At 41.2% G+C, this 26,946-nt stretch overlaps 2 protein-coding genes across 2 annotated transcripts in view; both read left to right on the plus strand.

The window, feature by feature from the left end:
- Window positions 1-9,384, plus strand: part of rfx7b (regulatory factor X7b) — a 17,587-nt gene extending 8,203 nt beyond the window's left edge. Inside the window, exons 3-10 of the mRNA XM_028585501.1 lie at window positions 212-297; window positions 705-743; window positions 834-956; window positions 1,061-1,177; window positions 1,716-1,800; window positions 1,887-2,094; window positions 2,768-3,063; window positions 3,157-9,384. Coding sequence (XP_028441302.1) covers window positions 212-297; window positions 705-743; window positions 834-956; window positions 1,061-1,177; window positions 1,716-1,800; window positions 1,887-2,094; window positions 2,768-3,063; window positions 3,157-6,555 — 4,353 coding nt within the window. The 3' untranslated portion in view covers window positions 6,556-9,384. The remainder of the gene's footprint in view (window positions 1-211; window positions 298-704; window positions 744-833; window positions 957-1,060; window positions 1,178-1,715; window positions 1,801-1,886; window positions 2,095-2,767; window positions 3,064-3,156) is intronic.
- A 2,263-nt stretch (window positions 9,385-11,647) lies between these two features.
- On the plus strand, window positions 11,648-26,676 carry LOC114560152 (protogenin B). Its single transcript, XM_028585307.1, has 19 exons — window positions 11,648-11,826; window positions 12,349-12,648; window positions 15,718-15,862; window positions 16,026-16,159; window positions 16,262-16,558; window positions 16,817-16,976; window positions 17,090-17,337; window positions 17,979-18,143; window positions 18,427-18,732; window positions 19,610-19,795; window positions 21,678-21,773; window positions 21,890-22,076; window positions 22,350-22,477; window positions 22,647-22,817; window positions 23,240-23,422; window positions 23,715-23,838; window positions 23,926-24,064; window positions 24,198-24,305; window positions 24,403-26,676. The coding sequence occupies exons 1-19, from the start codon at window positions 11,760-11,762 to the stop codon at window positions 24,814-24,816; spliced, it is 3,558 nt and encodes a 1,185-aa protein (XP_028441108.1). The 5' UTR covers window positions 11,648-11,759; the 3' UTR covers window positions 24,817-26,676.
- The last annotated feature ends 270 nt before the right edge of the window (window positions 26,677-26,946 follow it).

Here is a 26,946-nt window from a genome sequence, read left to right on the forward strand (position 1 = left end):
TTGTCCAGTTGTGAAGAGCTAACAATTAGAATATAAGACTTAGAAATAAGACTTTGAGTCATTTGATCAGTGTCAGCTTCGGTCTTCATTCTCTTTTCCAATATTACTCTCATGAAGCATATATTTATAGATTCTGTTAGTGAAACATTTTTTTACTTTGTTTTATATGAATAATCTCTTTTTCCTTTTGTGATCATTTTTATTTTTACAGCAAGATGTTGAGAAGTTTACAGACATAGAAAAACTCTACCTCTACCTGAAGTTGCCTTCTGGTCCCAGCAGTGGCAATGATAAAAGGTATGTCACAGACACATACACACTTTACTCAAGATTTCCACTTTGCTCTTTGGTCTTTTTTGTCTCACATATACACAGCTGCGTTGTTGGGGCTCTCATTACATTATTGGCACTTTTGTCTCATTGCTTGTCAAAAATTCAAGTCACTATCCACTGGCTACTTTGCAGACACTGTTTAGGCTGTTAGCTCCTAAAAATGTTAGTTTAGTTTTTTTACATTTTTGAGGGTTGCTTGTCACTGGTGAGTTTCTTATACAAAATTATCATTCATTTTTCAGCTGTATGATTGATTATCATTATGAAGCAAACCACTGATCTATGTAGACTTTTGCTATACCTAGCTGTCTGTGTTTCATTTGTTTCCCCATATCTATTCATCACCCCAACCCCCCAATTCTGCCCATTTGGACTGAGAATGAGAGGGTGTCCTCCACTCCTGGATTATGGTATTAAAGTTTCTGTATTAACAAGAAATGATGCATACAAATTGAGGACACTGCCTCACCAGATTTATTTTTCTTCTGTATCAATTTCAGTGATCAGAGTTCCATGTCGTCAAGCCGTACTCAACAGATGTATGCATTTAACTGGATACGGAATCACCTAGAAGAGCACCCAGAGACTTCACTCCCAAAGCAAGAGGTGTATGATGAATACAAGTGAGTGTGTGTGACCTCACTGTGGGGTCAGGGAAACAGATAAGAGGACTAACAACAGTATGTATTTCACTTTTAATCTTATGGAGGATTCTCTTCTCGTATAGGAGCTATTGTGACAATCTTGGCTACAATCCACTGAGTGCAGCGGACTTTGGAAAGATCATGAAGAATGTCTTTCCTAACATGAAGGCACGTCGACTGGGCATGAGGGGCAAATCCAAATATCCTTTAATTCTCATGAACTGGTCAACAAAGTTTTCCTATGCTTTTATTTGTCTGTGCTTCACTTTATTTTGTCTACATAGTCTTCATATTGTGAGCAAGTTAGTGGATGCTGTTAGTCAATTGATGACATATAGTAGTGCCATTCAGGTGCCAAGATTTGAGGAGGCAGATCATGTATTTCTTCTTTCTCTTCCTAATCCAGCTTTTGAATAGAGGTAAGATAAATAAAGTTTGTCTGTTTACGTTTTTTTAAGACTAAAGGCAAATGCTGTTTGAATTACAAATATTATGAATAATGCACAGGAAGAGGCACAATATATAATCAATGTACCACAGAGAAATCCAACCATCTAAAATAATAAAAAAAGTTCAAGAAATTCCACAAAAAAGCTGTGTTAATAGTTCTCAGTTGTGCCAGTGCGCAACGCATGGTTCTGTGGTAAGAAAAACACTATTGCCTGAGGACTATTGCAGGCAGATTTAGATGAGATGGTTTTTAAACATTATGTTTCAGACACCTTAACTCCTTCTCACATACTGTTATAGCGGGTTAAGGAAGAAAGCTTTTGTTCACATGCCATCCTTACCCAACCTGGATCTGCAGAAATCTGGTGATGGGGTGAGTTAGACTGCAAAAAAAAACCTATGGTAAAATATATTTTAAAAATGGTCTGATGCTCATCCACCTGCTGCTCTCTTCTGTAGTGTGAGCTGATGGAGTCGACGGGCCAGTCCCCGAGCGCTGAGGATGAAATGAGATCTGCAGCCTGTGGCCTGGTGTGTGAGTGGGCCCAAAAGGTCCTGAGTCGTCAGTTTGACAATGTGGAGGACCTGGCCCGCTTCCTGCTCAATAGCCACTACATTGGTACTAAGTCCATGGCTGCACTCACTGTTATGACCGGAACACCCACAGGTAAAGATTTCCTCTGATCTGCTGGTGTTTCATTTTTATTTTACTGCTGTGTGTGTGCGTGTGAGGAGGGATATGTTAAGTTGAAAAAGCACATTTGTGATTACCGTATGTGCCTCATGATGTTCACTACTGGACATCGTGTTTTCTTAATGTGATGCTGCGTGTGTCTCCTAAAACAGTTGTCAGCTGTCCATGGTGCTGAAAATGTAAATAGGTTAATTCAGCTGTCTGTAAACCATTTGGGGTGGAGAAAATGTTTGCAATGATAAACCTAGACCATGGTAGAAAAGTATGATAATAATTACATGGCTAAAATGGTCTACTCCCACTAAACAACTTTATGGAAACTAACAGAGTAAACCCATCTTGTGTACAACATTCAATGGTTTTCTGAGAAATTATAATTTAAATAAATGGTGACGTTATGGCAGGGCAATATGGTTTAAGATTAGCAATGGTAATATAAAGTTGAGTTTTCAATTTTAAACTCTCTTGTACCTTGCAATACTTGACAATACTGTGCATAATACTTCCCTTGTTTATAAGTGGCACTACAAGTTCAGAACTATTAAAAACTGTGACTATTGACCATGCCTGGTTTGAAGTGCTTTGCTCTCACTGACACTCCATCTTTGCTAATCATAATTCTTCAATTTGTTTCTTCTCTCAACAGGAATGAAGACGCCAACTCCAGCCTCTGCGTTTGTGCCAACAGCTGAGGCAAACTCTTTCCAGCCCCAGGTGAAGACCCTGCCCTCTCCTTCTGTTGATGCAAAGCAGCAACTGCAGCGCAAGATCCAGAAGAAGCAGCAGGAGCAGAAGCTCCACTCACCCCTGCCCAGTGAGGTCCAGGTCAAGAGAGCGGAGGCCAGTACCCCTGGCCCCACCATCCCCTGTGGTAGCCCTGCTTTGCTCTCCCCTCAGCCCACCATAGGCATCGTGGTAGCAGCTGTCCCCAGCCCAGTCACGGTATTTGGCCGAATTTCTCCCACTGATTATACTCAGATATCTTATTGAAAAATGTGCCTAAATGTAATTTTATATTCTTACTTTTCTTCCCAGGTACAGAGAGGTAGGCAGTTGATGACCTCACCCAGCCCTGTAGGGACAGCAGAGGGGAAAGTGTTGCCTGTGAACTTCCAAGTGGTCACTCAGTCTCTTAAACAGTCCCCCAAACATCCCCAAAACATCTCAGCTAGTCCTGTGGGTGACCGGCTGGCACGACACGGCACACGGTACGCACAAATTCTGCCCAAGCCCTCTGCCACCAGTGCCATCACGCTGCGCTCACCCCCTACCCTGCTCATCACTAACAGTCCCATAAAAACTGTGATGCCAACTCCCCACGTCAGCTCAGTCAACGTGGTAAAGATGACGGCCATTGCTCTGGCTCCCAACAGCAGCAGCACAACCGTGCGTCCTGGCTCTGCGGGTGTGAATACCATAGCTGCTTTGGACGATTCCCAGCAGCCACACGGTGGGACCTCATTTGCCCCTCAGTCTTCTGCAATTAGACCCAGTGCCGTAGTCTCCACCCCAATCCTCTCCACTGACATTAAAGTGGTGTCTGAAGCTGGAAATGACAGTAACCCCACCCATGGCACAGAGAAAACTGCTGTTGGGGCCAAAGAGGAGAGAATGGTTAAGTTCAGGGCTGCCAGTGAGCCAAGCTTCCTGATTAAGTGTTCTCCCGGACCAGACAAAGGGGCGAGGATAAAAAGTGACCCCACATCCCCTCCTGTCTCTGTAGCTGTAGCTGGGACTCAGGACAGCAATAACAGTAACTGCCATGACAGTACTTTGTACTTGACTGTTGATAATCAGAACTCCAATGGCAACACAATATCTATAGGCTCATCCGCTGTTACCCCAACAACGAAGGATCCCTGCCTAGATGCCAAGAGCCCCAGGAAGCGCACAGGCCCAGTCGGGGAGTCCCATGTGATTCCTGTGAAGAGGGTGTTTATCTCCCAGCAGCCACTGGCTATAATTGACAATCCCAAACCTGGAATCAATGCTGCATTGAAGAGGATCCCCAGACCGGGAACCCCTGCCAGACCAGAGAGTGCCCCCTGCAAAGTGACTGTGAAACACACCTCCATAGGGCCCACACAGATTCTTGCACTTTCTGACTCGCCTATCACACACACTGAGGGCTCCCAGACTGTTGTCAAACCCCAGGTTTTGATGGTGAAACGTGAAGACCATTCTCTCAGCACTGATACCAGCACTGGAGCAGCTGGAAACAACACGTCGGATCAGGCTTTGCTACGGCAGATCACCGGGGACCCACATGCCATACCAGCCAACTCAGGAGCACACGAAGCCTCTGTGATGAGTGACTTAAAGAGCACAATATGGGAGGAGGGAGAACTTGATGAGCTTCGGAAGCAGGCGTTTGCGCAGCAGATACCAGCAGAACACAAACAAGCCCCTACTGACCAACTTTCCATTATAGCTCAACCCCCCCAGGCCTCAGGCCAGCTCACCCTCACGCAGGAGATGGTTGACTTTGCAGGTTCTCAGTCCAACATGGACTACTTTCCGTTCAATGATGATGACATGACCCAGGACAGCATCGTGGAGGAGCTAGTCCAAATGGAGGAGCAGATGAAGCTGAAGGGTCTGTTTGGTAGCTGTGTTGATGTGTCTTTACAAGGCCAGTCAGCCAGCAATCAAGGCTCTATCCTAAGTGCTCATCAGGCCGGCACGACCTTCTTCCACTCTGCCCACAGCAGTACCACTCCTGTCCAAACTCCCACTCCAACACCGACTCCAACTCCGACCCCCACCCCCACCTCTGAAATGACGCTTGGGCACAGCCTGACGAGAGAGAGCCCCTGCTCCCGCATGGCTCCCATCACCCCTGTGGATGGAGTCATGGGTCGCAACACCCCCATCAGCACACCACTGTCCAACTGCAGCAGCAGCGTCCCCCCGAGCCCAGTGGAGTGCAGGAACCCTTTTGCGTTCACTCCTATTAACTCAAGCATCACAGGTTATCATGACGCCAGTATTGTTTCCAGCAGCCCTGTTAAGCCCATGCAGAGGCCAATGGCAACACACCCTGACAAGGCCAAACTGGAGTGGATCAACAACCGCTACAACAGCAACTCTGCAGGTCCTTTGCCCAACCATAGCATTGGCATTCTGCCCAGCTACCAAGACCTGGTAGATGACCAGTTTCGTAAACCACATGCCTTTGCAATTCCAGGCCAGTCCTTTCAGGCTCAGTCAAGACAGGATGCTGCTCACTTTGGCCGTTTGACTCCAATTTCCCCGGTGCAGCAACAACAACAACAGCAACAACAACAACAGCAGCAGCAGCAGCAGCAGCAGCAGCAGCAACAACAGCAGCAGCAGCAGCTGGTAACAGGTGTAACTACTCCCACTAAACAGGAGAGTTTTGCTGTACCTGCACCGTTGGACAACAAGGCATCAACCTCATCTGCGTCCAGTTCGTTCCGTTGCCGCAGTGTCAGTCCTGCAGTGCGCCAGAGAAACTTCAGTGGCAACACTGGCCCTCCAACCACCACAACCACCAATACCACCACCACCCGAGCGGTGGTTTCACCCTTTAACTCACCCATCACCTCTGAGGTGCTCAGCATCCTGTCCAACAGCCAGACGGTTGGCTCGGTCCACAGCATGGTCCAGCGAAGCCAATCTGTACCCCTGAACATCATGATGCAGAGTGAGATGCTGCCTGTGCAGGGTCAGAGTAACACCGCCAAAATTACCAATGTTCTTCTCAGCAAGATGGAAGCTGATGGGGATGATTCTGTCCGTGGCCTGGGTATAAACAACCTCCCCTCTAACTACACGGCCCGTATGAACCTCACACAGATCCTGGAGACCACTCCTGGCTTCGCTGGAGGAACTGCTCACCAAACTCAGCTGCCTGTTAGCTCTAGCCCTGCTGCCTTTGAGCTCCAGCAGCATGGCTACCTCACCACCGGCAGTGGAGAACAGGTGAGTTTCTCAACTGGGGACAGCCAAGCACAAGCGGGTCCTGGTGAGCACGACCAGCAGCAGCTCCAGGAGAATGCTGTGCAGACACAACCACAGCTCCTCCTCCAGAGCACACAGCAGCAGGATGTGGAGGACGAGCAACAGCTGGATTTCAACAACACTGTCAAGGACTTGTTGGGAGATGATGGCCTCAACCCCAGTTCCCAGTTGGTGGGTCAGGTAGCTTCTGAGCTCAACGCTGTGGCGTCTGACTTCTCAAACGACATCAGACTGACCTCAGATCTGTCCAGTAGCATCACTGACCTTAACACGTTGGACACCAATCTGCTGTTTGATCCTAATCAACAGCAGGAACAATATGAAGACTCAACACTGGAAGAGCTGAAGAACGACCCGCTTTTTCAGCAGATATGCAGTGATACTGTGAACTCTGGTTTTGACTGGCTAGAAAGCAAAGACCAGCCTACTACAGTAGAGATGCTGGGCTAATGTTATCTTTTACTCTGTGTGATTTCTGTTCTCTGTTGTTTGTTTGGTGCGTATGTAGTTTATCTGTTGTTAAACTATAGTTTGTTGGGATTTGTCTGGACTTTGCCATTCGTTCTGTTAAAAGTGCCAGGCTTACCAGAAAATCTCTCCTACTGCATTTAGTTACTTCTCTCCTTTTTCATTTGTCACCCAGAGTTTCAGTACTTAATCATCTTTCTCCCTCATCTGAAATTAGAAATGTAAGCATTTCAATGTAAAAGTGTGAGTACTTGGTGGCAGCATGCACTTACGAAAAGCAGGTTTGTATGTTATGAACATTAAGAGAAACGTAATCTTCCATGTTATAACCAATCAATAATGCAATATTTAAATTTAACGGACAGTTGATAAAAGAAGGAGATGGGTAGTAAATTTGGCACAAAAGACCAAAAAAACATTTGCTGTTGTCTACTAAATAAACAGTGTGTGCAGTTCAAGTTCAACCAAATGGATATTGGGATTGTAGTATATGCACATAATAGTTGTAGTACTTTTGCCTGCCATATCTGAATATTAAAAAAGGGTAGCATATTATGCTGCCAGGTGCTGAATTTATGACATAATCTTTATACTTTATCATATACCAAATCAGTGGAAAACTGATTTACATCTGAGCATTGTCCAAGAGTGAAATGTTCTTAAAGCCTATACTTCTTGTACTGTTTAATATCTTATTAAGGGAGTAGATAAATCAGTAGGGAGAAGATGGGAATTCAGGCCACTTTGTGGACTATACATCGAAAGGAATCAACAACTGTCTGCCTTATTCCCAAAGTCCAAGGCCTTATGCCATCTGTAGAGAGACTGTATATACTATAATGTTAAGAATCTTCTGAACCATCCAGAGCTTCGTCATATCAAGGCAGCTGTTACTCTGATATTTTCAGTACTATTTCTTATTGTTTTTGTTTTGCAGTGTTACAATATAGATGCGTATTGTATAGGCTAACGACTACACTGTGTGTGCCCTTATCAGTAATGGATTTAGAGGAATAGAGGAATTGATATACTGTCCATTAACCATGGCAGGCACACTTTCAGTCATGAGATTCTTTTGGCATGCTATACTCCCAGCTTGGATAAGAATATCAGTGGTATGGAGAAGGCTTAGTTATATAGAAAGCTAGAGGCTGACATTTATGTTTTGATGCCATCTAGGGATCAAGAGGAAATTAAATTATGTTTGTGGAGAATCCAGCCTTATTTCCATACCAAAGATGATCTGTTTCAATAACATAAGAGATTATTACACATAGAGACACTCCTAGTTAACATTAACAACAATGAGAAACAGGCAGCCTTGGAGATATAAAAGAGTTTTATTGCATTTGAGGAAAAGGGTTAAGTTGCGTAAATCTTATGTACAGTATGTAGATTTGTGAAATGGTCACTGTCCTATGTTTTATAGGTAACCATGGACCTGAAAGCATGTTGAAACCATCACTGCTAGCCAGGTAGGCTATGTGATACAGTAGGATGCTTGCTTGAGTTTTTGGCTATTGTCAATGTTGTATAAGTCATGTTTAAGCTTCATCTGTAAATAGGATAGATACATAGAGATTTGATGTATCAAGACACTATAATATGGCCATTATTCTAGCTAAGTATGTGCCATTCAAAAGAAAAAAAAGCTTAACAGATCTATAGTCGGCAAGATACTGTATGTTGTGTGTTACATTTCTGGCTCAATGTGTCGTAAAAGTAATGCTGTCTGGTCTCGCTTGCTGATTTTCTTTTACTTTTTTCTATTCAAAGATAATAGGTCTCTGCAGTTGCAGAAGTGATGTGTGCTTTGAGCAGGATCAATAGCATGGTATATTGAGAAAAAAAGTTGTGATACTGTTAGCTGGTTGCAAACATCTCTGTGACAGACATTGTGCTCAAAGCCTTTCAGCAGACACTGGAAAAAACGATTACTCATGTTTCAACAAACTTTGGAGGTTCACATTATTGCACTAAATTTTTATGACACATGGCTTTGCCACATCTTTATGGACAAATGTAATGATGGATGCCCACAAAAAAAAGAAAAAAAATATTTTTTATGACAACATGCGTAGGGAAATTAACTGTCAGAAAATGACTAATTGTCTTGTAGCAAAATGTGCATTAATCTCAGTGAGATACACATTTCTTACTCATTCTCATACATGAGAATATAAAGCATTGAGGGAAAAAAGTTAAACAACCTTTTAAAACCTACATGCTCATTATGTTGATAAATGATTGTACGCACGCATGTGTGATAACTTCTGTTGTACTTTGTATTCTTGGTAACCACTGTCTTCTGTGATTTGGGCAGGTTCTGTTAACCAGACTGGCAGTGCTAGTTTCATGAGTTGCATTACTTTCGTTCTGTGCTGTTTACTAAGTTAATGTTGTTCTATATGTTATGTTGATGACTGTTTTTTGTTGATTTTACATATTCTTATTTTGCAAAATGCATTTGTGAAGAAATATAACATTTTCTCGTAATTTTCTTTAACAATAAGGCACTGATATTTGAATTTGAATGAAGGAAATGCACCTCTTTATGAGTACATGAGCTCCATCAAGCAGTGACTCTGATTCTTTACCTTTGACTGACCCAGAACCAACTCTGTTTGACTATCTTGTCCATTTCTACCAGTAGAAAAAAAACCCTCCTCTGTGGTGTTGTCTGGTGTACTGCTTAATGTACAGTAGCTTGTTAATATTGCAAATGCGTTGTTTCTTTTTTCAATGGAAAGTACTCACTGGTGAGATTTTTAAAGTGGTTTTAAAAGCCAATAAACTTTTTTAAAGAATGTTCTTGTGTGTTTATGTGCTGATGATTTTGTATTTTATTGCAGTAAATAAAAAGATGCTTAAAAGCATGAGAGAACGTTACCTTACAGGACTTAGTAGTCATTGTAGTTTAATAGTAGTCATCATTAATATTTGAATTTGTTGATTTATTAGCTAATCAATTCCTATATTAGCTGTCATTGCCAGTGCTGTTAAAATATCACTGGGTAATGACATGATTTTAGGAAAGAAATCTAGGATCTGTCTTCAATACAAATATTGCAAAACAAAAACAAAGTTTTGGTTGGACAGACCCCAGCTTATGACAAGATTGAATTGATTTTTCCAAACATGCTAATACTAGTGTTTGTTTGCTTTCGGTCAAACACCACACACTTTTGATATTTTAGCAATCAATTCTATGCAAACCTTTCCATCACCCTCTTGGCATGAGGTTAGAGGTCATCAGCTCTTCAAATGACCTCTTAGGTCAGTGGGGGGAGACACGCTCCAGCCAATCAGAGCCCAGTTTGTTGGTCCTCTGCTTTGCTTTCCCAGGGCCTCATGATATTCATAACATGTTAATGACCTTAACCCTATTGATGATGGCCAAACAGACTAACCTTCAGCCATGTGGAGCCCAGCAGTAACCTCCACACCACAATATTTGGCAATGTGAGTCAACAAGATTTCACAACCATACAACATATCAATAACCAAATAATGTAAAGCTATAGATAAATCGAGGCAGCAATACAGATAACTCATGTTTTCCATGGCTAAAAAACTAAAACATAAGTGTGTTTCCTAATAAAGAAAAGGCCAATACATAATATTAGATGCACATTTTTCTCCTATTGAGACTATTGAGTAAACACATTATAGGATGTTTTTAACCTGACCATAGGTTTTGAGCCTTAAATTATAACTACAAGGCTTTGAATGATTAAATCAATAGTTAGTTGTAATCAATACATAATTACACCACGCTCTCCTTGTTTGACTGGATATGGAAGTGTGGAGGTGCATGTTTATGGCAGTAATCCCTTAAAATCATTACACAACGATTCATAGATATTGTGGAGAATACGAGTTGCATAATATCTTTTGGAAGGCACAACACAGTTCCCATTCTGAATGTGATGACTGCATTTACCTGTACCAATGGATGGGTGGTGGATTTCACAGCTGGAGCCCATTGTATTGCTATTGAATGAGGGCTGGGAGACGGGATTGTCATTGTCAAAAGGCACGGTCGCTGGATCAATATTTAAACTCATTAGGCAGCTGACTTGCAGCCGTCAATATATCCTCATAATTACCAGGCTGTGTGGTAGAAGCAGATGTCGTTCAGGGTGATCTTATTACCAGTGGCCTTTGATAATTCACTATGTTCATCTTATTTTGTTGTCTTAAATATCTAATGCACAGAAAAAAAAATCTCACAAGGCTAAGTAGCTACATGGGAAATGAATAGAGTTAATTTCTGATTAATTTGTAGTTTGAAATGTACTGTATATGTAGGGTATTAGTCTATGGGCCTGATCAGAGACATAAATGTACCTTTCAGCTTTGTAGTTTGTCAACAGAAATAAAAACTTTCAACATGTTGAACAATTTAAGTCAAGTCTAGTCAATTATAAAGCCCACAATCACAAATTAATCTCAGAAGGATTTACAAACAATATATCATACCTTCCATAGCTTCTCCTTCATCTTTAGACCATCTATGTGGATAAGGAAAACACCCATAAAAACCTGTTCAGCAGGAATAAAGGGTGAAACCTCAGGAACAGAGGAGGGATACGTCTTTCAGGAAAGACATGCAATAAATGCCTTCTATACAAAGTAGACAGAAAAAGCAGTAGTGAAATAACAACAAACAGAATGAGAATATTATAGGTAGGCTAAATAAAGTGTGAACACATGAAATATAGGGATCAGAGAAGACTTCAAGCTAATTTTAGGTGCACCAGAAAACCTGTAAAATATGAACAAGAAAAATCACAGATAGTCATCACACATCACACAAATCACACATAGAAGAGGCAAAACTCAAGGATACAAAAGAGAGATGTGCTTGCCAAAGATCCTTTTTATTTAATTTAAAAATAACGTGAAGATATATACACATTATTAGCCAACACAGACCATGTTTGGTTTTAGTTTCCAGGTCCTGTTTTGTGACAGTTCTTTCCGGGGGCCCCTGGGGTCCCCACACTTGCTTCTGGACTGTGCTGTCTGCGCATGCGTGAGAAGGCGGGTGTGGGGGGCTGACACCCCTGTAGAGCCTTTGGTCCTCCGTTGTTGGCATTAGTGATTTGGGGATATAGGCTACGGACAGCACGCAGAAGAGCGGCGGTTCGCGGTGGAGGAAAATGACTCAATAATCCGGATAAATGGCAAAGTTTAAGATGAAGGTCTACCAGGACTGGCTTTTTTTTGTTTTGTTTCTTCCTTTATCAAGTAAGTGTCTTGTCTCTGTTTTAGTGTGCTGACCTGATATGTGGTCCGCGCACGAATCGATGGCATAACCTTAACGTTAACTGCTGCGTTTAGCTATAACGTTAAAGTAAGTTAGGTCGGATTCGGATACTGACTTCATGTCTAATATTATGGCAGCGAATATTAAAACACCACTTACCATACATCACTGTTTCTGACAAATACAGTTGTTTTTTTTTAATCAGGATAGCAAATTATAGGCTACATCAACGTATGGTAACCACCTTAATACAGCTGCATTATTTTACACAGTCAGTAACTTTAGCTACGTTAAATGAATGTCAACAACACCATTCTGTATGCTGCTTTTTGATCGTTTTCTGTAAAAAATTGTTTTCTTGTGATATTTAACTACATGATCTGTTGATGATCTGATCTATTGTATGTCAGGCTATAGCTAGAGTTAATGTTGTGCAGTTGTAGTCTCCCATTGCTCAGAAACATAACCAACTATTTGCTAATGTTCCCATTCTTTTCCTCCAGGTGTTTTGTGTTTCAGCGAGTTGTCTTTCATCACAGAGCCCAGTGATGTTACCTTACTACCAAAGGACCCTGCTGTCTTGGACTGTCAGGCTCATGGGCTGCCTCCAGTCACTATCAAGTGGCTGAAGAATGGAGTTCGGTTGGCTGAAAGTGAGCACATACAGTTTCTGCCCAACGGCTCCTTGTACATACCAAAGATAAAACATACCAAGGAGGATTCAGATGAAGGATTCTACCAGTGCCTCTCCCAGAACAAATATGGAGCTATCCTAAGTCAAAGATCACGTCTGACTATCGCAAGTAAGTATGGAGCTTAGAGTGAAAGGGATTATCTGAAGCTAACATGGGCTTTATTCCTGTTATCCACTGTTATGACCAATATGAGGATGGGTTAAACTTGTTGGTGATATACACTTTGTGGTGTCAACATGCAGGCATTAGAATGGCAAGTTCATGGGTTATTAACCTGGAGATGGGAAGCAGATGTACCCCCACCCCACCCCACCCTCTTTTTTCTTTACTGAGGAAAAACCTCTAAAGTCTGGGTTTCCTTGTTATTGGAAGTTGTTCAGACTTGGTCATGCTTGAGTTTAAAGCTGTCCGTCCAGTTATACGATCATTTTAAGAGACAGTAAAAGGTAGATGGAGAGTCAATCTAAAAACTCATAAATACTCTATAAACAGGCAGCCCTGAGTCTGAGTGAACTATCTTTTCCCTGTTTTGAGGAAATGTAACTTGCACATATATGAAAGTAAGAAACATTGGCAAAAAGTTGGAAATTAGCCTTCTCTCTCTTCTCATGTTCGTTGGATTGCATTGTCACTGAGGCTATGTGTAATTGTTGAATGGTCCGCTACACAGAGGAATCCCTGAAAGGATAATTGCCTTTTAGCCTTTGTTTGGAGTAACCCTGACCGCCCCAGAAGAAAAGGCTAGGTTTTCAGGGCATTATTTGTCTACATATCAGGGGAATGGACAGCTGTGTCTATTCAATGGGCCTGGTCTACCATGGACATTTTTCACAGGTCCTAGAAAGGATATCTTATGACTGGTGTCATGGAAACTAGCATGGCTTTCTGAAGTATACTGACTTTGACACTGACACTGAGTATATAAAGTTTGGGGCAATATGTCTCAATACTCCAGAGTACAAAACTATGAACATCTAGATACAATTATCACACAGGAAGATATTTATAAATATTAAAATACAAACAGGAAAACAAATTGTATGAGCGTATAGACCCACCAACTCTACTCTGACAATTTTGTTGTGATTGTTGTCAATCTGTTAAAGAGCAACAAAAAAATCAATTTTCTATAGGATGACCACATAAAAACCTTCAAAAGTCAAGTTTGGCCTGGCGTCCAGCCTTTTTCAGTGAAAGGGTTAAAGGTTTTTGGTCAGCTGTAGGCGGGGAGTGGAGGATGGGCCTCCTGTGGGCTCCCCTTCTGTCCAGAGGTCCTGGGGATCAGGGGTCAGCAGGGAAAGGCTTTGTGATGTCACAGGCCTGCTCTGGCTGGGTTGCCCTTCTGTTCTTTCTCCCAGCCCACAATCCCTTTCACTGGATCAGTCCCTGTGTTGCCCTGTCAAGCAGAGCCCTTTTGTTAAAGAAAGGACTGTGTGTCATGTGATTGAACCGGCCTGATATTCCAGTAATAGTGATGATCCTTTCAAAACATGTTTACATTCGGGAGGTATTTTCCTTCCATTCTAGGATTACGTTACTAGTTTTAGCACCTCTTGGATTTACAGAGGGTGTCCCATATCTGTCATATATTTCTTACAATATCTGTAAAATAAGCACATATGTGCGTTGCTATTATAATTTAATACTATTGTATCATTTGATATAGGATATAAACAGCATACAAATCACAAGGTTCTTCTTCTGTAGACTAATGGTAAACTGACTTCAATCTGGTCCCAGTTTGGGCTAAAATTGAATGGACAGGGGCTTGAAGCGAACTTTGACCTTTTGTGAGAAATCTTTGTGCTGTTTGACCTAGACATTGATTTGTTCTTTACAACAAAGGTGACCATATTAGCAGATCAGTCTGTGCCGGCCACACCCACCATCTACATCACTGATCCCAGCACGAGTGAAGATGATGTGGTATCTCCCAGAGAGTAAACAAACTTGTTTTTAACTCCTTACCAGGTGCTGGGGGTATTTCATGATGCTCACCAATCAGCCATGATGTCTGGAGACAGAATAAGTGCATCGTTCCAGACTCCATGATAATTCTGACCATTGGAAGATAATTAAATGTATTTTGGCATAGGAATTGGTTGTGATGTACTAACCATAAAGCAAAATCTACTGCCATTTCAAAGGATTCATTCGCAAACAAACCCTAAAGAATACTTTTTTCCTGGCCCTGGTTAAGGCTAACCCCCTAATGCACTTCACATAAATAGGGTTGCCAGTTTATTTGTGTAATATTGACAAGATTAGGTCTTGAACTAAAGGATTGCTCTTTAATTTGGATGTCCCAAAGCTCATGATTTGAAAGTGGAGCTTCAGTGGAAGTACAGGGTATTGATTTTCTTTAACATATTATTGACTTCCTTCCTGTGAGTGAGGGGGAAGGGAGAGAGTTATCACCTTAATGAATGAAGGTCATTGGTCATATTTTACAGAGTTTTCTGGAAACAAATGCAGATTGGGTTATTGCTCATTTGCGGTGATTATTGAAAGACCTTTTGAACACATAAACAGAATGTGACTCAGCAACTTAATCACAGTTGTTTTAGTAATTGTAAAGCAAGTATATTTATACTTAATCAGTGTCATAGCAGGGTCTAAGCAGAACATGTATATACATAGCTGTTAAATATGTGCAACATGAATCTGACAAAATGGCACATTATGCCTCAGTGTAGTGTGTCATCCCTGACTTCTGCAAGAAATAGTTTTTCATTTATATATTTGATTTTTATGTTTTTATATTCCCAGTATTTGCTGAAAAATCCCTTTTATGTAAAGTGAATTGATTAGTTTGTATAACAATGTGTTATTCAGTGTTGTCTTCAATTGATCCATTGATTGGACCAGCTGGTCAGTATGGGACCTGATAGCTCATTTGCACACAAGCAAGATCATGGTGTCTTAAAAAGATAAATTCCTTTCATACAATCACTTAACCTCCATCAAAGTCAGGGCTTTGTATTCATAATGTGTAATGTTTTACCAACTATTGAAAGAAAATGCTATATTTAGTAAGTGACAACCGCAAATAACTGCAAAATAAGTCGGTGGAACTAACCATGTCTCAACAAATACTCACACTTATAAATTAGGTTTAGTTGAAATATTCTACTTGTGATATTTCAGACTTGATTAATCATTTATTTTTTTCCACAGGTATCTCAGAGTTTGTGTTATATCCTGTGCCTATGCTAGTGACTGAGGGCTCAGTGGGACGATTCTCCTGTGCTGTCACCTCCAGCCTTCCCGCCACAATCACCTGGGAGCTCAACCAAAGCACATTACCACTACGAACAGACAGGTACCTGCAGACACGCCTTGATCGATTTCAGACACCAATCACCATTTAATCTAATTGTTTCGTGAACAAAATGTATTTGTAATCTAGTAGCTGCTCCTAAATGCTGATACTGTGTACATATACCTGCTAGTTTGACCCTAATGTTACCATTGTATGTTCCCAGAATAACGGTTTTGCCCAATGGAGTACTTCAGATCCACAATGTACAATTGGAAGATGCTGGACAGTATCGATGTGTGGCAACTAACATTGGTAGCCGTTTGAAGAGTAAAGAGGCCACACTGACAGTCAGCCAAGGTACAGAGACTGCATTAACTGGATTTTAGGAATGAGCATTAAACCATCACATTATATAGGCAACGCTGAATTGATTTTTAACATTTTCCTCTTCTTGTGAAGGTATAGACCCTAAACCACCTCAAAGGCCCAGAATCATTGCTGGACCTCAGAGTGTCACAGTTTCTCTTCACCAAACTGTGGTGCTGGAGTGTGTGGCCACAGGCAATCCCTGGCCCATAATCTCCTGGAGCCGTGCTGACAGTAAACCCATCGATGTGTACAACGCCAAAGTGCTGGGCAATGGGAACCTGGTTATTACTGATGTCAATTCCAAGCACAGTGGAGTCTACCTCTGCAGGGCCACCACCCCTGGAACCCGCAACTACACTACTGCTGCAGCCAACCTCACAGTTCTAGGTACAGTTACTCTAAAGTAGTTATAGAGCATTGGTTCTCAGACTACATCTCTAGCCTTCTTCTTATATTCCATATGTCATTACACAACAAAAGCTTTTGCAGATGTGAACTAAGTTTTATATTCAGAAAATAATTCCATACCTGCTTGTAGAGAAAGCAGTAGTTGCAAGATGCCCTACAATTAGTGTTTTGTGGGTAAATTAATTAAAAACAATAGACTGTGTTTTTATCACTTGTCTTCTTACACCTCTGTTTCAGTGCCACCATCCATCGTCGAGAGACCCGAGAGCCAGACCCGTCCAAGAGCAGGCACTGCCCGTTTCATGTGCCAAGCAAAGGGAGTGCCCCCGCCACTCATTAGCTGGCTAAAGAATGGAGAAGAGGTTCACTTAAATGGGAGGATTAAGATGTACAACAGGTATTGCAATTAAACATAACTAAGTACTGTGTAAAAAACCTGCCTTGATCGAATAAAATTGAATTTCTTGAGTTTAGTACTGATTGTTAATACATTTTTTAATTGTTTCACAGTAAATTGGTGATTACCCAGATCATCCCTGAGGATGATGCCATCTATCAGTGCATGGCAGAGAGTGAACAGGGTTCTGTCCTGTCGTTAGCTCGCCTTATTGTTGTCATGTCCGAGGACAGGCCCAGTGCACCAAGAAATATTCATGCTGAGACCATCTCGAGCTCTGCTATCTTACTGGCCTGGGAGAGACCTCTCTACAATGCAGACAAAGTCATTGCCTACTCCATCCATTATATGAAGGCTGAAGGTGAGACCCAGAAAATCCAGTTCATTCTCTTTCAGGTTTTTCATTTGAGCTTAAAAACACTAGTTGTGAACTGGGAAGGTGTAAAAAGATCCAGGATGACAGGCAACCACAATACGCTATCTCACTCTCTCACATGTGATCAACTTTCTTTGGTGAAGGCCATCTGTTGTTGCTGCACAGAGCAGAGGTCAAGGAGGACTCCGAATGGCAACTTCACTGAAATAACAACAGGCTTAGCCAGTCCATTGTCCGCTCCCCAGCTCATTCTGCTTGCAGTTAAAGGGACAGGGTATCTTTTTAAAAGCATCACAGTCTTGCAAACCTGTCGCATTAGGAAATATTTAACTTTTACCATTACACTGACAGTTACGTAACTCTTTTAAGTCAAATCTGAAAAAAACATATTTGTAAATGTTTAATTAGGTTTGCTTCAAGAGGCCTTGAGGCAGTTATGTGGCTGTGGCTTGCGTTACAACTTTTTATGTAAAAGATGAGTGACACTCAGAAACTGCAAGCATCAAGCCTGTCAAAACATTGACTGTTTACATGGTACATGGCTGACAACCTGTCATAGAAGCCCCTTCTTCTTTGGATAATCTTAAGCTATTTCCTAACCTATTTTATGATCTGCTCCATGTCAGGTCTAAACAACGAAGAATACCAAATTGTTATTGGCAACGACACAACCAGCTATATCATTGATGACCTTGAGCCAGCTCGAAACTACAGCTTTTACATCGTGGCTTATATGCCAATGGGAGCCAGTCGTATGTCAGACCAAGTCAGTCAACATACCCTGGAGGATGGTAAGCATAGAGCACTGAGACACCCAGCATTCCTTGCAATAAATCACTCTGGTAGTTAAGCTCACATGCATGCAAGTGATGTGTGTACAGAGCACATTTTGAGTGGAAATAAGGGGGGTGGGCATTCTGTTGTTAGAACAATTTTCTACTCAATAACAGCAAATATGTGTGTGTGTACACTGAAATATGACTGTTTAGCTTTTTGCCATCATGTTTATATTCTGAAGAAATCCATAACCACATCAAAGTCAAGTATATATATTGTATCCATGTCTTTCTGCAGTGCCTTTGCGTACCCCAGAGCTAAGTCTGACCAGCCAGAGCTCCACAGATATTCAGGTAACTTGGCAGCCGCTGCCTGCCAAAGTGAGTCGCGGCCAGTTGTCTGCATACAGACTATCCTATCGTACAGCTGCGGACAGCACTGTCACCTCTGTGGAGCTACCTCAGAACAGCACTGAATATCTGCTGGAGGGCCTGCAGCCTGACACCATCTACCTGCTCCGCATGGCTGCAGCCACCCGTGTGGGCTGGTGTGAGCCTTCTGCATGGACCTCACACAGTACACCTAAGACATCCAGCAACAAAGGTAAACCTGCAGAAGGCTGAAGAGGAAATGTCTATATTTTTCAGAGCTGGTGATAGTAAAGCTGTATGTTATTCTTATCTATGCAATCTCATGTAATGCAATCTCATCACATGGTTTTATATATATATATATATATATATATATATATATATATATATATATATATATATATATAAGGTAAAAATCTGGTATCTTCGGCAGGGTAAGAAGCAAACCACAATCAGATGCTATTGATCATATAGTGCTAAACTTGTAACTGGCTATGCTTTTGCTTTTGTTACATCGTTGTTTTGCTGCTCTTAGAATACCAGAAGGATCACTAGAGCTCATGCAGAGTGGCCAGCCTATGACTGGAGTTTGCTCTTGTAGCATTGTCCCACAGTCTTTGTGTTGGTTACCCAGGAACCTTTGCCCTTCGCTGTCAGTGATGTGAGAGTGGCCTCAGTCACGGGTCATAAAGAGAGGGCCTCAGGCATCTATATGGGGGAAAGAATAGCCTCTTTTCATGGCCTGGTGTGTTGGGGGAGGCTGTTTGTCCAAACACCAAAGCTGGACTTTTTGTTTTCAAAAGTTTGGGTGTATATTTAGGTGATGTAGAAACAGCAGAATTATACTTTTTTATTTGAGAGCAAGGTTAGAACATGAATACTAGTGAATGAACAGTCTTCTAAAATGTTATGTGTATTGTTGCAATATGCAGCTTAAATTATAACTTTGTCACACCCAAGCCATTGTGTTAATGAGATGAACTTCCATCCATCCATCCTTTTTCTATACTCACTGTCCTGTTGTTTTTTTGTTCAGTCTTACTTTGTGCTCAGCAATATTTTGAATATGAGTGTATATTGATCCCATGTCTGCTGTCTCTGACCCATAGTGCCTTCAGCCCCTACTCTTCAACTTGAGCCACTTAACTGTACCTCCATTGTGGCACGCTGGCAAACATCCCCACAATCTGTGGCTGTCCAGGGTTACCACCTGTGTTACCATGAGGAAGGCCAACCAGAGCAGCCCATCATCAAGCTACAGGCTCAAACCTATACCTACACCATCAGTGGCCTCGGTGAGTGATGCACGCTTGTTGTCATAACTGTCTAGTTGTGAGATGATAGGATAGAGGAGTGGATGAAAAACATAAAACATATATATGTATATTTGACAATAGTGCTTTTCTGCCATCTAGACCTGTAAAATTGGTGTAGAGACAACAGAGAGTGACCTCACTCAAATGGGTCTCAATTTAATTCAGTGGGCAGTTGGAAGCCACATTTGCATTTTCACCCTCTGTCCTGATCAATATGGGCTGACCCCTCTTGCCTAACCAGTAGCCCCCTCCAGTCTGGCTGGGATTGTGTGTGAAAGCAGGCTCCCAGGGTTAGAGGTCAGGATCCAGATGTCCCTCCCACCACCGTTTCCCATCCCACGGCTTGCATAATTACCCCTGGTCATTGTGTTCTATCCAGGGCCAGACCTGCCCTGTAAGACCCTGGCCACTGCCTTCTTTAACTGGACACTGAAACACACAAACAAAGACCCCTGGGATGGTCAAAGCTGGACCGAGACACTGACCTCTAGCTGTGAGACAGCAGTCCTGGATTAGGACCCTGCCCCCACTGGTCGTCTGTGCTGTTTATGTGAATAACCCACAGCAATCTATATATAGTATGAACCAGGGCCATACTGATCAAAACTATAATCATTTTGTCTGTCTGTGAGTCTTTAACCACAGTGTGGTTCTTGCGCAGTTCATACTCAAAAAAGAATGTTAACTGTTTTTAGTTTAGGTAGATTGTTAACTGTTTTTAGTTTAAATGCTTTTGTAGTAATAACTTGCTAGATATGTGAAACTCAACATTGATAATCACACAAGCTGCTAAATATCACTGATAAGTTATGTTTTGGAGCCATGTTTCTTTCTGTGATCCTCCAAGTTTAAGGCTATAACACAAGGGCAGTAGGAAGGATGTGAAAGGGGGAACAAAAGGGGCCCAGCTCCTCTCCCACAGTCCTGCGCCCAGATTCTTTCTGTTCTATCTTGGCCTGACCTGGTGACCCCAGTCAAACCCCCCCTAGTCCCATGGGCCTAGAACTCCAGCAGCTGAATGCTGTGTGTGTGTGTGTGTGTGTGTGTGTGTGTGTGTGTGTGTGTGTGTGTGTGTGTGTGTGTGTGTCCAGCCCCCACAGCAGGCCTGGACACACAGCCTTCACTGGTCAATACCCATAGCTGACCTTTCACACTGGAGGCATAAAACAAATCTTAACACTCCCTAAAAACGTCCTGATTTAGGAGCTAATGCAATGGTAGCTTCTCAAGTTAAAATGTTGTGTTTTAAATTGATTTCATTCTAACTTTGATTGCATATTCTCAAACAAAAGCTTCCTGCCCCCAGACATCTTTCTGATGTTGTTTAACCAGATGGACACCGCCTTATATGTCCCATAATTACTTTGTACTTTTATTTTAACTTTTACCTCATCTCACCTTTGTTGGTCCCCTCAAATTTTGTGATTTGTTTGTATTGTGTTTTAAAACACAACCTAGTGCAGATAGGGTTTCATAGTTGTTGGTCTTTATATGCTTTCAAAAAGGAAAGGCGGTATTATTTTCATAGAGCTTATTGATTGTGTCACCATATTTACTTGGCCTTGGGTCTGGTTGATCTACCTCATGCTCCTTACACATGACAATGCGTGATAAATGAGAGGTTGGGGTGACTCAGGAGACCATGCATTACCCATGCATGCTTTTAATTAAAAAAATTGATGCTGCTCTATTTGTTAATCATCACTTTTGATATTTTAATGGAGATCTTTCAGGGTTTAAAATTATCAACCAAACCCTCTATTGGACTATTTATTTGAAGTAATTTACTGAAATGTCAGTTTGACCAACCTTCAGTTTTAGTTTTAGCAACATGGGTACAAATTGATTATTTGTGTTCCAGATCCAAGGAGAAAGTATCATGTCAAGATTCTGGCTGTCGGTCAAGCTGGAGATGGCTATCAGACAGACCAAACAATTAATACTCCGGGATGTGTGTGTAAGTACTGTTCTCTGTTGTTTATTTCAAAGGTCTTACAATCTATAATGGAATTCTTTTTTTTTCTCAAATTTAAAAATGTGACGGAAATATGCATTTTGTTTTCCATCATTCAGCGGCTAGAGACCAACTGGAAGCAGCCCCTCCGCCTCCAGATCATGTGACTGTCTTGGCCAACAATTCATCTGCAGTATCTCTGCGCTGGAGCCGTCCTGCTTTCTCCTCTGGAAAGGCTGTTAGCTATACAGTCCGTTGTACACCTGTGGGCACCCACAACGCCTCTGCTATACGCTACCTACAAACGTAAGCTGAGAACGCCCACAATATTCAGTATTTTACCTCTGGCATGGAAGAAAAGAAGATCTTTTGGTTTGGTTGCTTACATATTTTTGTGATATTACACTGCACGTTTGCAAATTATGTGTGGATGCCGCCCTTGTACTTTTTATCATTGGCTGTTTGTAATGATGATGTACGAATTTAAGATTGCCCTACAGTTTCACATTTTATATAGTCAGTAGCTCTGGATTATTGTCTGCAAAATGCTCATAATATATGAATGATGTCTGTCCACAGTACGAGACAGAGTGTGATGGTTCAGAATTTGGATCCAAACACTCGCTATGAGTTTGTTGTGCGTCTCCATGTGGACCAGATGTCGAGTCCCTGGAGTTCTGTTGTTTACCATCAGACTCTGCCAGCAGGTAATAAATTGTTGTAAATTACTCAATCATAATTTTGCCATGAATATGTTGCTGTTTGTATATCCCATAATTTCCTCAACTGTCCAGACTCAAATGAGATAATTGCATATTTCTCAGTAAATTTCTCAGCAAGTATTGTTTATTGTGAATGTGGTTTCTCTGTGTACAGCGCCTAGCCAACCACCTGCAGGAGTGCGTGTAACTCTGATCGAGGATGACACTGCTCTGGTGTCCTGGAGGGAGCCCACAGAGCCCAATGTGGTGGTTACACGCTATACCATCTTGTACGCTTCCCAGAAAGCCTGGATGGCTGGACGCTGGCAAATATTACAGAGGGAGGGTAAGTAGTGGACTGGATCACGTTATTTGTAAAGTCAGTGATGCAGAAAGTATTTTGGGGGAAATATGTGTCCCAGCACTACCTCTTACAAACACTTATAGTTAATCACATTGCAATTTTAGACAGATATACTATAGCAGAACATCACGTAGATAGCTAGTGGAAATGATGAAGTGATTTTAGAAATTCCGTTAAGCATAATAAACTAACCACCTAATATATCTAAAGCACTTGTATGCCCCATAGTGTGAGTATTGGAATGTTATAGGGCAATTTTTAAACATATAGGAAAATGTTGTTTCCAGGAAACATTTCAATATATTTTACCCTGTTGAATGTGTATCACATAGGAGCCTTTTCTATCACCACGATTGTATCAGTTTTCTGTATTTCTAATTCTTGCTGTGTGCTTTTGTTTACAGGAAGCCACACAATGGCCCTGCTGGAGAAGCTGGAAGCGGGGAATGTCTACCTGGTGAAAATCTCTGCCTCCAACCATGTCGGTGATGGGCCTTTCTCTAACATTGTGGAGCTGGCACTGAAGCGTGGAAACACCCACCGCAGCAAGAACCCCAGACACTCTGACAGCTTCCCACATACAACAGGTAAGCATCATTAAACACTAGAGCATACAAGATAAAGGCGTCTCATCTTGAGTTGATTCATTTGTAATATCAAGCTGGTAGTTATGTGGCATTAAGTTTATAATAATAGTAATGTAAAAGGAAAGCCATACTTTGGTGTTAGTGTTCTTAGCTTGAAATGAAATGGTTTGTAACTTCTGTATTACTTCAACGTTATCTCTCCTCTGTTTTCATTTTCTCTAAATAAGTGTAAGCGTAGTGTAAGCTAATGTGAAATTATTTACAATCTGAAACACTGTTGTTTATCTTTCAGTGTCTTCTGATGGTATCTACCACATAGACCAGAGGTCTATGACAGGGATCATTGTTGGTGTGTGCATCGCCTTGGCCTGTATTGTTATTTGTGCCTTAATCCTCATCAGTAAGGGCAGACCAAGGTACTGATCATAATCATTTGGAATAATGAAAAACATAAACAATTAGTTTTTTTCTGACATCCGTTTGCATTATTATCTTTGTAATAGAAAATCCTTCAGTCACAAAGTAATTGCTGTGGGAGCTGCTGAAGGTCCACATGCTGGTTTGCCCCTGCCTAATAATCACCATACAGAGAATGGTGAGGCCCTCATACCCATGATAAGTCACCACTTTCTAGATGCCAAGGTGAGACAAAGTGATGGTTCTTCTGGTTGCAGAAATATAATTTTAAGTTTCACAGTTACATGTTTGATGTCCAAAAGAGCACAGGACCATAACAAAAATATGTATCTCTCATATATTTTCTCATTTGTTACAGGGTGGAGCTAATATGGTCATAAATAGGGCCAGTCAAATCACCAGCAATAATCAAAGCAAGAGATGGCTGCTCTTCAAGAGGGAAATAAGGAATCCAGCTGAAAGTGATGTAAGTGATGCAACATTATTCTGGTCAATCAACTTTTTTTTCAGTCCAATTTCTGTTTTTAATCTTAATTTCAATTTTGTCTTCACTATTTATTTAGGCTGAGAGGAGAGCCAGCTTGTATGAGGCTGGCAAAACTGTTCTGAGGTACGAGGGGCATTTAGGTTCAGCGCCCCTGCCACCTTCATCCCGAGAGATCATCTATGGACCTTATCACTCGGAGAGCTCTCACTCCAGTGAGGGCAGCCAAGAGACGGGAGACTCTGGACACTACTCCAACGAAGAGAGCAATGAAGAGATGAGCAACCCTTCGACCAGCCAAAGCTCCAGACCTGAATCTTTTGGGCCTGACGATGGTACCACTGTTGCTGAGCTGAAGCAGTCTTTTGAAGTGGAAAACGAGGAGATGCTGAGCCATCCTCTCCATCACTCTGCCCCTGATGCTATCCGTTTCTGCTGCACCTCAGAGGGCTCTCATCCTGCCTTGCACACATCCCAAGCAGTCGGCTCCTGACATCGCCCGGCCTGGATCTACTCCACTTCTACCTCTTGGCTTCCTGTGTTGAGCCCCTCGGTTATTTCTTGAGGCACAAGGGATCAGGAAGCTAGCTGCTGCGATGGACAAAATGTGCTTTTGCTTCAGATCTACCTCAGGATTTTGTATGAATGTTTGTAATAACATTTTATTTCCATTTTTTTTCATACCTGTTTTGTCTGTGTTTGGTGTTGTCTGTCCTAAACCAAAGCTTACGCATGATGAATGTTAAAAAGAATGTCAAAAATGTACTATGATACATTTTCATTACATTGAATTACTTTCCACTGGAACAGAGGGTGTAATTAGGCCCTGATGACTGATTATCTACCTTTGTGTTCTGTGTTTACATTACTACCTCCTTTTTACCACATATTGTGCAGTATTATCTCAGACTCAGGGGACAAGGTGAAAATATGTCATTGCCATATCTGTTGGGGGCGTTATTATCTAGAGGTCCTCATTTTTCTTTTTATTCTCTGAACTTTTATTTTCACGGTTGAAAGAGCTTTTGTTTTACATTGTTTGTCTTTGAATGATATACTTTGTGTTGTGAAAATAAGTGCATTAGATATTGTCAAACTATTTGAGCTATCATACAATATCGTTTGGCATTTCCAGTGCACTGAACTCAAAGCTTTAACATGGCCTTAATATCGAAAGGGCTTTGTGTACTATAAGAAGAAGAGATCCAAAGATGGGAAAAATTTTACCCAAAGAATTTTTGATAATACAATAGATATTGTAAGGCAACCAAAAATATAGAGGATATACATTAAGGGTGCGTTTGCCAAAATATTGTTCTTGCCAATGATGTAAATTTCCCTTAGAATGGTGGTTTGAATGCTTTTCGCAGTGTACATTTTCTTGATGCTTTATTCAGGTGAAAGCTTTAGCACAAGACTCTCCGGCTTGTGTTCCATTTGCCTTGTAGATCATTGCTTAACGCAGCGGTGATGCCAATGCTATTATCCAAAGAGTTGTCTCCTTCCTCAGATGGGTGTGGCTTTTCATTCAGTTGATCCTTGGTACTATAAGGTGGAAATATTTGACACAAGACCAAAGATCAAGTTTGTCCTGCCAATGATAGATGATGATATTTATTCTTTGTTTAGAGAATCATCTGTTACCGATCACCAATATTGCTGTATGGGGAAGAATTCTTTTTTACTCTCCATAATAATTCCTGTCCAGGTGTGACAATGAAGGATTCTGACTATCAAAATGGAAACCCTATGTGTGAAGAGCAACATAATCAATTTTTATATCTTTGTAATACAAATAATCCTAACCAAAGAAAGTTGAAGTCTCTGTTATTTAGTGATTTTCTTTGGTTTTCATTTACATTATTTGCATTTAAATGTGATATAATTTCCAATGGTTTTGATTGCTAGAAAGGCATTTTCACAGTTTTTTTTTCAAAGCTTGAGATGTCACCATGATATTTTACCTGAATGATACTTACGTAGGTTATATTGGTAATTATTTTCATTTAGATTGTCTTTTTAGCATGACGTAAACAAAAACATTTCCAAATTTAAATGTGACATTTTACTAAATTTATAAGGCTGGTTTCAAGTTCAAAGTTTCTCTGTGTAATGCATTAATATAAAAGGTTAATTTTTAGAACCACAGATAATATTGCTGACTTAACTCAGGTGCCAAAAGTAGATTTAGAGTGTAGACTTAAATGTTAATATTGAAGTTACGTTTTTTTATATTTCTGCTTTTGAATACCAAAATACATCTTTTAATCCCAAGTGAGCATCAAAACAAATTATTTTAAGTGTTGAAATGTGGCAACAGACTTTTTTGATACTCTCAAGATGATCCAAATACTAGATAATAAAATTGTTCTTGGAAAAATACATTTTGCGTTGCACTTTTTCTCCTTGGGTTTGTGTGTGTGTGTGTGTGTGTGTGTGTGTGTGTGTGTGTGTGTGTGTGTGTGTGTGTGTGTGTGTGTGTGTGTGTGTGTGTATGAGCCTTTTAAATATTTATAGAAAAGTTAAGATGATAAGGAATATGAATAACTATTTGAATAACAGTGTATAAGTATATACATTAGCAGCTCGTCAGAAACAATAGTACAGGCTTTGAGAATAGGTG

Source organism: Perca flavescens, chromosome 8 (genome assembly GCF_004354835.1).
Source record: "Perca flavescens isolate YP-PL-M2 chromosome 8, PFLA_1.0, whole genome shotgun sequence".
Classification (NCBI taxonomy): Eukaryota; Metazoa; Chordata; class Actinopteri; order Perciformes; family Percidae; genus Perca; species Perca flavescens.

Excerpts from the sequence above, each read along its gene's own strand:
- LOC114560152 (XM_028585307.1), top strand. The coding sequence starts at position 11,760 with ATGGCAAAGTTTAAGATGAAGGTCTACCAGGACTGGCTTTTTTTTGTT. Across the intron at positions 12,649-15,717 it reads ATCACGTCTGACTATCGCAA|GTATCTCAGAGTTTGTGTTA; the intron begins GTAAGTATGGAG and ends TTTTTTCCACAG. Across the intron at positions 16,559-16,816 it reads AGCCAACCTCACAGTTCTAG|TGCCACCATCCATCGTCGAG; the intron begins GTACAGTTACTC and ends CCTCTGTTTCAG.